Below are 11,149 nucleotides of genomic sequence, written 5' to 3' on the forward strand. Positions count from 1 at the left end.
GAGCACTAAACCAGACCCAAAATGACCCAAAACAGAGCAGCAAACCAGCCCCAGACTGACCCCAAACCAGCTCCAGACCAAGCAAGAACAGAGCACTAAATCAGCCCCAAACTGACTCCAAACTGCCCTGTCCACGCTGCTGCCTGCTGGTCTGGGGAGGGGATGGACAAAAGTGAGCCAAAAGTGACCACAAACCAACCCCAGACTGACCCAAACCAACCCCAGACTGACCCAAACCACCCTGTCCACGCTGCTGCCCGCCGGTCTGGGGGGGGATGGACAAAAGTGACCCAAAAGTGGTCCAGAATAGAGCACTAAACCATCCCCAAACTGACCCAGAACTGACCCCAAACCAACCCCAGACTGACCCAAACCACACTGTCCACGCTGCTGCCCGCCAGTCTGGGGGGGGATGGACAAAAGTGACCCAAAAGTGGTCCAGAATAGAGCACTAAACCATCCCCAAACTGACCCAGAACTGACCCCAAACCAGCCCCAGACTGATCCAAACCAGAGCACTAAACCAGCCCCAAACTGACCCCAAACTGCCCTGTCCACGCTGCTGCCTGCTGGTCTGGGGAGGGGACGGACAAAAGTGACCCAAAGTGGTCCAGAACTGACCCCAAAACAGCCCCAGAGTAATCCGAAACAGAGCACTAAACCAGCCCCAAACTGACCCCAAACCAGCCCCAGACTGAGCTAAAATAGAGCACTAAACCAGCCCCAAACTGACCCAAACCACACTGTCCACGCTGCTGCCCGCTGGTCTGGGGAGGGGATGGACAAAAGTGACCCAAAGTGGTCCAGAACTGACCACAAACTAGCCCCAGAGTGATCCAGAACAGAGCACTAAACCAACCCCAAACTGACCCCAAACTGCCCTGTCCACGCTGCTGCCCGCTGGTCTGGGGAGGGGATGGACAAAAGTGACCCAAAAGTGGTCCAGAATAGAGCACTAAACCATCCCCAAACTGACCCAGAACTGACCCCAAACCAGCCCCAGACTGATCCAAACCAGAGCACTAAACCAGCCCCAAACTGACCCCAAACCGCCCTGTCCACGCTGCTGCCCGCCGGTCTGGGGAGGGGATGGACAAAAGTGACCCAAAGTGGTCCAGAACTGACCCCAAAACAGCCCCAGAGTAATCCGAAACAGAGCACTAAACCAGCCCCAAACTGACCCAAACCAGCCCCAGACTGAGCTAGAATAGAGCACTAAACCAGCCCCAAACTGACCCAAACCAACCACAGACTGATCCAAACCAGAGCACTAAACCAGCCCCAAACTGCCCTGTCCACGCTGCTGCCCGCTAGTCTGGGGAGGGGATGGACAAAAGTGAACCAAAAGTGACCCCAAACCAACCCCAGACTGATCCAAACCAGAGCACTAAACCAGACCCAAAATGACCCAAAACAGAGCAGCAAACTAGCCCCAGACTGACCCCAAACCAGCTCCAGACCAAGCAAGAACAGAGCACTAAATCAGCCCCAAACTGACTCCAAACTGCCCTGTCCACGCTGCTGCCCGCTGGTCTGGGGAGGGGATGGACAAAAGTGACCCAAAAGTGACCACAAACCTGCCCCAAACCAGTCCCAGACTGACCCAGGCTGACCCAAGATAAGAGCATTAAACCAGCCCCAAACCGACCCCAAACCAACCCTGAACTGCCCTGTCCACGCTGCTGCCCGCTGGTCTGGGGACACAGTGATGGACAAAAGTGACCCAAAAGTGACCACAAACCAGCCCCAGACTGACCCAAACCAACCCCAGACTGACCCAAACCACCCTGTCCACGCTGCTGCCCGCTGGTCTGGGGAGGGGATGGACAAAAGTGACCCAAAGTGGTTCAAAAGTGACCCCAAACCAACCCCAAACCAACCCTGAACTGGCTCAAAACCGAGCACTAAACAAGCCCCAAACTGACCCAAAACCGACCCCAAACCAACCCCGAACTGCCCTGTCCACGCTGCTGCCTGCTGGCCTGGGGGCCAGAATTATATCCCAACCCAACCCCTAAACTGACCCCACACAGCCCCAAACCAACCCTAAACAGACCCTGACACCCAAAACTGACCCTCTGTGCCCCCCAGGGTCACTGACCTGCTGTGGGTACCGGTGCCCCCCATGTGGAAGGTGCCCCCCCTCTGCACCGCCAGCCGCGTGTACTGAACGCCACGGTTCCCGCTGAGCCGGCTGGTGAACGCTGCGGGGACAGGACAGGGTCACAGCAGGGACAGGGAGGGACAGGACAGGGTCACACAGGGACAAGGGTCACAGCAGGGACAGGGAGGGACAGGACAGGGTCACACAGGGACAGGGGGGGACAGGGAGGGACAGGGTCACATAGGGACAGGGAGGGATGGGGGTCACACAGGGACAAGGGTCACAGCGGGGACGGGGGGGACAGGAAGGGACAGGGTCACAACAGGGACAGGGAGGGACAGGACAGGGTCACACAGGGACAGGGTCACACAGGGACAGGGAGGGACAGGACAGGGTCACACAGGGACAGGGAGGGACAGGACAGGGTCACACAGGGACAGGACAGGGTCACACAGGGACAGGGAGGGATGGGGGTCACACAGGGACAGGGGTGGACAGGAAGGGACAGGGTCACAACAGGGACAGGGAGGGACAGGGTCACACAGGGACAGGGAGGGACAGGACAGGGTCACACAGGGACAGGACAGGGTCACAGCGGGGACAGGGGGGGACAGGAAGGGACAGGGTCACAACAGGGACAGGGAGGGACAGGGTCACACAGGGACAGGACAGGGTCACACAGGGACAGGGAGGGATGGGGGCCACACAGGGACAGGGGTCACAGCGGGGACGGGGGGTACACGGAGGAACAGGGGTCACAGTGGGGACAGGGAGGGGCAGGGGTCACAACAGGGACAGGGGTCACAATGGGGACAGGGACAGGGATCACACAGGGGAAAGGGACAGAGGGGTCACACAGGGGACAGGGGTAACACAGGGATCACACATAGGACAGGGACAGGGGTCACACAGGGGACAGGAACAGTGGTGTCACATGGGACAAGAATCGAGGGGGACACGGCAGGAACTGGGGACATCAGGGCAGGCCCCTCCTCACTGGGGCTGCAGGGAACACAGGGAATTGACGGGGAGAGAGCAGGAATTGGGGGGCCAGAGCAGGAATGGGGCTGGGCCCAGAGCAGGAATTGGGGGGCCAGAGCAGGGATGGGGCTGGGCCCAGAGCAGGCCCCCCCTCACCGGGGCTGCAGGGAACACAGAGGACTGAGGGGACACAGTGTGAACTGAGGGGACACAGCAGGGATGGGGCCGGGCCCAGAGCAGGGATGGGGCTGGGCCCAGAGCAGGGATTGGGGCTGGGCCCAGAGCAGGGATGGGGCTGAGCCCAGAGCAGGAATGGGGTCGGGCCCAGAGCAGGAATGGGGCCGGGCCCAGAGCAGGGATGGGGCTGAGCCCAGAGCAGGAATGGGGCCGGGCCCAGAGCAGCGATGGGGCTGGGCCCAGAGCAGCAATGGGGCTGGGCCCAGAGCAGCAATGGGGCTGGGCCCAGAGCAGCAATGGGGCTGGGCCCAGAGCAGGGATGGGGCCGGGCCCAGAGCAGCAATGGGGCTGGGCCCAGAGCAGGGATGGGGCTGGGCCCAGAGCAGCAATGGGGCTGGGCCCAGAGCAGGGATGGGGCTGGGCCCAGAGCAGCAATGGGGCTGGGCCCAGAGCAGCGATGGGGCTGGGCCCAGAGCAGCGATGGGGCTGGGCCCAGAGCAGCAATGGGGCCGGGCCCAGAGCAGGAATGGGGCTGGGCCCAGAGCAGCAATGGGGCTGGGCCCAGAGCAGGGATTGGGGCTGGGCCCAGAGCAGCGATGGGGCTGGGCCCAGAGCAGGGATTGGGGCTGGGCCCAGAGCAGGGATTGGGGCTGGGCCCAGAGCAGGGATGGGGGTGAGCCCAGAGCAGGAATGGGGCCGGGCCCAGAGCAGGAATGGGGCTGGGCCCAGAGCAGGGATGGGGCTGGGCCCAGAGCAGGGATGGGGTCGGGCCCAGAGCAGGGATGGGGCTGGGCCCAGAGCAGGGATGGGGTCGGGCCCAGAGCAGGGATGGTGTCGGGCCCAGAACAGGGATTGGGGCTGGGCCCAGAGCAGCAATGGGGCTGGGCCCAGAGCAGGGATGAGGTCGGGCCCAGAGCAGGGATGGGGCTGGGCCCAGAGCAGGGATTGGGGCTGGGCCCAGAGCAGGGATGGGGGTGAGCCCAGAGCAGGGATGGGGCTGGGCCCAGAGCAGGCCCCCCTCACCGGGGCTGCGCAGGATGGCCGAGAGCGCCGAGGTGCTGGAGTGGCCGAAGAGGCGCTCGTGCATCAGCTGCCGCTGCCGCGCCTCCTGCTCGCGCCGCAGCGCCTGCGCCTCGGCCGCGATGTCCGGCGGCATCACGGCCAGCACCGAGTCCTCCATGTCCTCCAGCACCGAGCGCCGCAGCTCCGACGGCAGCGTCTGGATGAACGTCACCGGGTCCATGGGAGCGTCCGAGCCCGTGGCCTGAGCCAGCTCCCGGCGCTGCTGCTCCGCCCGCTGCTGGGCCAGCACCTGGGGGCACAGGGACAGTGGGACAGGGCTGGAGACAGGTGGGACTCAGGGACAGGTGGGACACAGGGACAGGTGGGACACAGGGACAGGTGGGACAGGGCTGGACACAGGGACAGCTGGGACAGGGCTGGAGAGAGGTGGGACAGGTGGGACAGGGCTGGACACAGGGACAGGTGGGACAGGGACAGAGATGGGACAGGGAGAGATGGGACAGGTGGGACAGGGCTGGAGAGAAGGACAGAGATGGGACAGAGATGGGACAGAGAGAGATGGGACAGGGCTGGACACAGGGACAGGTAGACAGAGATGGGACAGAGATGGGACAGGTGGAACAAGGACAGAGACAGGAGAGATGGGACAGGGGCAGGACACAAGAGATAGGACAGAGATGGGACAGGGACACAGATGGGACAGGGAGATGTGGGACACAGGGACAGGGACAGAGATGGGACAGATGGGACAGGGCTGGACACAAGGATAAAGACAGGAGAGATGGGAGAGGGACAGAGATGGGACATTGCCCCATGTGGACAGGGAGAGATGGCACAGGGACAGAGATGGGACAGAGGGACAGGGTACATGGGGACAGAAATGGGACACAGCCCCATGGGGACAGGGACAGTGCTGGGCCAGACACAGGGACAGTGCCCACGGGGGAGCACAGGCAAGAGACCACACCCCGAATAAGCCACACCCCAGGAGGCCACACCCCCACAAACACACCCCAAAGAGGCCACACCCAAGACCACACCCATTCTATAGTCCCACCCAAGACCACGCCCATCTTTTTAGCCCCACCCACACAACCACACCCATCCCGTAGCCCCACCCAAGACCACACCCACCCCACAGCCCCACCCCCGAGGCCACATCCATCCCTTAGCCCTGCCCAATGACCACGCCCATCCTGTAGCCCCACCGACCACACCCACCATAGCCCCACCCCCACCCCAAGACCACACCCATCCCTTAGTCCCGCCCACCACATGACCACACCCATCCCATAGTCCCACCCCACCTAAAGCCCCAAGACCACACCTACCACATAGCCCCACCCACACCCACTATATAGCCCCACCCCAAGACCACACCCACCCCTTAGCTCCACCCATGAGATGACCACACCCATCCCTCAGCCCTGCCCACACCCCAACACCACACCCATCCTTTAGCCCCACCCCCTCTAAGACCACACCCATCCCTCAGCCCTGCCCACACCCCAAGACCACACCCATCCTTTAGCCCCACCCACTCCAAGACCACACCCATCCCGTAGCCTCAACCCCACCCCACAGCCCCACCCCCAAGACCACACCCACCCATTAGCCCCACCCACCTGATGACCACACTGAGGACCACACCCACCCATTAGCCCCACCCCTCCTACAGCCCCACCCCAAGACCACACCCATCCCATAGCCCCACCCCAGGACCACACCCAATCGTAGCCCCACCCACACCCCACAGCCCCACCCCCAAGGCCACACCCATCCCACAGCCCCACCCCAAGACCACACCCACCCATTAGCCCCACCCTCCTACAGCCCCACCCCAAGACCACACCCATCCCTTAGCCCCACCCACACAATGACCACACCCATCTCTTAGCCCCACCCAAGACCACACCCATCCCTTGGCCCCGCCCATGTGATGACCACACCCAACCCTTGGCCCCACCCAGGACCACACCCACCCCTTAGCCCCGCCCCAAGACCACACCCACCCCTTAGCCCCACCCAGAACCACACCCACCCCTTAGCCCAGCCCACACAATGACCACACCCACCCCTTAGCCCCACCCCAGGACCACACCCACCCCTTAGCCCCACCCACACAATGACCACACCCACCCCTTAGCCCCACCCCAGGACCACACCCACCCCTTAGCCCCGCCCACCCCCAGCCACGCCCACCTCCTCCTGGATGGCCGGGGGCAGCGCCGCCAGGAACTCGGGGCTGACCTCGGTGAGGCCGGGGTTGGGCACCACGGGCGGGGCGGGGCTGGCGGCGGGCGGGGCCCGCGCCGGGGGCCGGATCCCCAGCTGGTTCTGCAGCACCTCCCGCCGGATGTCGTCCGGCAGCGCCGCCAGGAACGACGGGTCCACGCCCTCGGGGAGGCTGATCCCTGCGGGGACACGGCGGGGACCGCGTGAGGGGACAGCGTGGGGGGACAGCGTGGGGGGACAGCGGGAGGGGACAGCGTGGGGGGACAGCCCTGGGGACAGCGGGAGGGGACAGCCCTGGGGACACCGTGAGGGGATAGTGAACAGCCCTGGGAGCTCAGGGACACCATGAGGGGACACTGAACAGCCCTGGGACCCCTGGAGTCACCGTGAGGGGTCACTGGACAGCCCTGGGACCCCGGGGGACAGTGTGAGGGGACACTGAGCATCCCTGGGAGCTCAGGGACACTGTGAGGGGACAGAGAACAGCCCTGGGAGCTCAGGGACACCGTGAGGGGACACAGAACAGCCCTGGGAGCTCAGGGACACCATGAGGGGACAGAGAACAGCCCTGGGAGCTCAGGGACACCATGAGGGGACAGCCTGAACATTCCTAGGACCCCCGGGGACATTCTGGAATCCCCCAGCGACAGCCTGGACATCCCAGGGACCTCAGGAACACCTTGAGGGGACAGCCTGGACAGCCCTGGGACCACCATGAGGGGACACTGAACAGCCCTGGGAGCTCACTGACCATCAGGGGGTATCACTGACCATCAGGGGGGGTCACTCACTGACCAGGGGTGGTCACTGACCATCAGGGGGTATCACTGACAATCAGGGGGGGTCACTGACCCGCCGGGGGGGTCACTGACCATCAGGGGGGGTCACTCACTGACCATCAGGGGGGTCACTCACTGACCAGGGGTGGTCACTGACCATCAGGGGGTCACTCACTGACCATCAGGGGGGTCACTCACTGACCAGGAGTGGTCACTGACCATCAGGGGGGTCACTGACCATCAGGGGGTGTCACTGACCATCAGGGGGTATCACTGACCATCAGGGGGGGTCACTGACCATCAGGGGGGGTCACTGACCATCGGGGGGGGTCACTCACCGGCCAGCGGATCCTCCTCCTCGCTGCTGGTGGACGGCAGCGGCTCCTCCAGGATCCCCCTCGAGTCGGCCCCCGAGACGGCCCCGGCCGAGTCCCGCGTGGACGAGCTCTCCGAGGACGAGGCCGGGGGGGAGCTGGGGGGGGGACACACCCCAGAGCTGTGACATCAGCACCCCAAAACCCCCAAAAAAAAAAAAAAAAAAAAAAAAAAAAAATCAGAGCCCTCCCCCCGAACTCCCCATTCTCACCTGTCATCCGCGGGCTGAGCGGCATCGGGGGGGGCGGGAGGGGGTCCTTGGGGGGTCCCCGGGGGGTTTTGGGGGGCTGCAGGGGCAGGGGGAGCCCCCCCAGACTCCTCCAAGGTGCAGGAGGCCAGGCTGGAGGTGTCCATGGGGGACCCCTCGAGCTGGCTGCTCACGGCCGTCAGCGCGTCCGAGTCCTCGGCGCGCTCCGGGGACAGCGAGGCTGCGGAGGGGAGAGCCCAAAATTGGGGGGGTTCACCCCAAAAACGAGGAGAAAAACCTCAAATTTGGGGAGATTCACCCCAAACACGAGGAGAAAAACCCCAAATTCGGGGAGATTCACCCCAAAAACAAGGAGAAAAACCCCAAATTTGGGGAGATTCAACCCAAACACAAGGAGAAAAACCCCAAATTTGGGGAGATTCAACCCAAAAACAAGGAGAAAACACCCAAAATCCCCAGAAAACCCAAGGGATCACTTCAAAATCTGGGGAGACCCCACTCCAAAAAAAGGAAAAAAAACCCCAAAAACCCAAGGGATGCCCCTAAAATCTGGGGAGACCTCTCCCCAAAAAAAGGGAGAAGACCCCCAAAAACTCAAGGGATCCCCCTCAAAAAAAGGGAAAAAAATCCCTAAAAATCCAAGGGATCCTCCACTCCCAAAAAAAGGGACAAAACCCTCAAAAACTCAAGGGATGCCCCAAAATCTGGGGAGACCCCACCCCCCCAAAAAAAAACAACAACAAAAAAAAAAATAGAAACCCCCCAAACCCCAAGCAATACACCCCCAAAATCTGGGGAGACCCCAGCCCAAAAATAGGAAAAAAAACCCAAAAACCCAAGGGATGCCCCAAAATCTGGGGAGACCCCACCCCAAAAAAATGAGAAAACTCCCAGACACCCAAGGGATCCTCTTGAAATTTGGGGAGACCCACACCCCAAAAACCCAAGGGAACCCCTCACCCCAAAAAAAAGGAGAAAACCTCCCAAACTCCAGGGATGCCCCAAAATCTGGGGAGACCCTCCCCAAAAAAAGGGAGAAGACCCCCAAAAACTCAAGGGATCCCCCTCAAAAAAAGGGAAAAAATCCCTAAAAATCCAAGGGATCCTCCACTCCCAAAAAAAGGGACAAAACCCTCAAAAACTCAAGGGATGCCCCAAAATCTGGGGAGACCCCACCCCCCAAAAAAAAAAAAAAAAAAAAAAAAATAGAAACCCCCAAAATCCAAGCAATACATCCCCAAAATCTGCAGAGACCCCACCCCAAAAAATCCAATGGACCCTCCAAAATCTGGAGAGACCCACACCCCAAAAAAAGGAGAAAACCTCCCAAATCCCAGGGATACTCCAAAATCTGGGGAGACCCTCCCCAAAAAATCCAATGGACCCTCCAAAATCTGGGGAGACCTCATCCCCCCCAAAAAAAAAAAAAAAAAAAAAAAAAAAAAAAAAAAAAAAAAAAATAGAAACCCCCCAAACCCCAAGCAATACACCCCCAAAATCTGGGGAGGCCCCAGCCCAAAAGTAGGAAAAAAACCCCAAAAACCCAAGGGATGCCCCAAAATCTGGGGAGACCCTCCCTAAAAAATCCAATGGACCCTCCAAAATCTGGGGAGACTTCATCCCCACCCCCCCCAAAAAAAAAAAAAAAAAAAAAAAAAAAAAAAAAAAAAATAGAAACCCCCCAAACCCCAAGCAACACACCCCAAAAAAAAAAAAAAATCAGAACCCCCCCCCAAAAAAACCCCCCCGGACCCCCCGGGCCGGACTCACTGACGGTGGGGGCGGGGGACAGCTCCATCTGCGTGGCCTCGGCCTCGGGGGGTGGGGGCGGGGCGCGGCCCGGAGCCCCCTCCCCCACCCCGGGGGGCTGCGGGGGGCGCGCGGGGATTTGGGGGGCTCCCCCCGGGGGGGGGTCGGGGGGCGCCGGCGCCGGTTCCAGCATCACCAGGGTCCGCTGGGCTCCGGGAGGGGGGGTCCCGCCGGGCTCTGGGGGGTGGGGGTGGGGCAGGATCAATGGTGGGGGGGGGGCGGGGCCAAAAATTTGGGAACTCACCCCCACCCCCATCACCAAAATATTCCCACCCCCCCGGGTTTTTTCCCCAAAAAAATTAAAAGGGGGGTTTCAAATGGTGGGAGAGAATTTGGGGAGAATTTTGGGGGGAGGGAAGAATTTTAGAAGAGTTTTTGACAGGGAGATGGAAATTTGGGGGAGAGGAAAATTTTGGGGAGGAGGGAATTTAGGAGGAGAAAATTTGGGGGGAGGAGAAAATTTAGGGGAGGAGAGAATTTTGGGGGGGAGGAAACAATTTTAGAAGAGGAGAAAATTTGGGGGGAGGAGAAAATTTAGGGGTGGAGATAATTTTGGGGGGAGAAAACAATTTAGAGGGAGATGAAAATTTTGGGGAGAAGAAAATTTTGGGGAGGAGGGAATTTGGGGGAGAGAGAATTTGGGGGGAGGAGACAATTTTAGGGGAAGAAGAAAATTAGGGGGGGGGAGGAAACAATTTAGAAGAGGAGAAAAATTTGGGAAGAGGAGAAAATTTAGGGGTGGAAATAATTTTGGGGGGAGGAAATAATTTTAGGGGGAGATGAAAATTGGAAGGAGAAAAAAAATTTTGGGGAGGAGGGAATTTGGGGGAGAGGAGAAAATTTAGGGAAGGAGAAAATTTTGGGGAAGAAAACAATTTAAAAGGGAAAGAAAATTTGGGGGGAGGAGACAATTTATGGGTGGAGACAATTTTGGGGGGAGGAAATAATTTTAGGGGGAGATGAAAATTTGGGGGGAAGAAAAAATTTGGGGGGAAGAGACAATTTAAGAGAAGCAAAAATTTGGGGGGGAGATAATTTAAAAGAAAGAGAAAATTTGGGGAGAGAAGAAAATTTATGAGAAAAAAAAAATTGGGAGAGGAGACAATTTAGGGGTGAAAATAATTTTTTGGGGCAGAAACAATTTTAGGGGGAGGAGAAAATTTGGAGGGAGGAAACAATTTTAGGGGGAGATAATAATTTAAAAAGGGGAGAAAATTTGGGAAGAGGAAACAATTTTGGAGGGGGGGAGTAACAATTTAAAGGAGGAGATAATTTTGGGATGAAAATAATTTAGGGGTGAGAAACAACTCAAAGAAATCCCCTCCCACCCCAGAACCAAAACCACCCCAAACCTCCCAAAAACCCAAAAAAACCTCCCAAAAACCCCATTAAAGCACAAAAAAAATTATAAGCACAAAAATCCCATTAAAACCTCCCAAAAATCCCATTAAAACCTCC

The 11,149-nt window shown here is 59.3% G+C and overlaps 1 protein-coding gene across 1 annotated transcript in view; it reads right to left on the minus strand.

Annotated features, from left to right (window-relative positions):
• HUWE1 (HECT, UBA and WWE domain containing E3 ubiquitin protein ligase 1) overlaps nucleotides 1-11,149 on the minus strand; it is a 157,587-nt gene that overhangs the window by 44,606 nt on the left and 101,832 nt on the right. Inside the window, exons 58-63 of the mRNA XM_056510874.1 lie at nucleotides 9,653-9,868; nucleotides 7,886-8,102; nucleotides 7,638-7,771; nucleotides 6,488-6,699; nucleotides 4,286-4,574; nucleotides 2,102-2,204 (exon numbers count right to left, since the gene is read on the minus strand). Of these exons, the coding sequence (XP_056366849.1) occupies nucleotides 2,102-2,204; nucleotides 4,286-4,574; nucleotides 6,488-6,699; nucleotides 7,638-7,771; nucleotides 7,886-8,102; nucleotides 9,653-9,868 (1,171 nt within the window). The remainder of the gene's footprint in view (nucleotides 1-2,101; nucleotides 2,205-4,285; nucleotides 4,575-6,487; nucleotides 6,700-7,637; nucleotides 7,772-7,885; nucleotides 8,103-9,652; nucleotides 9,869-11,149) is intronic.

Source organism: Oenanthe melanoleuca, chromosome 25 (genome assembly GCF_029582105.1).
Source record: "Oenanthe melanoleuca isolate GR-GAL-2019-014 chromosome 25, OMel1.0, whole genome shotgun sequence".
NCBI classification, from domain to species: Eukaryota; Metazoa; Chordata; class Aves; order Passeriformes; family Muscicapidae; genus Oenanthe; species Oenanthe melanoleuca.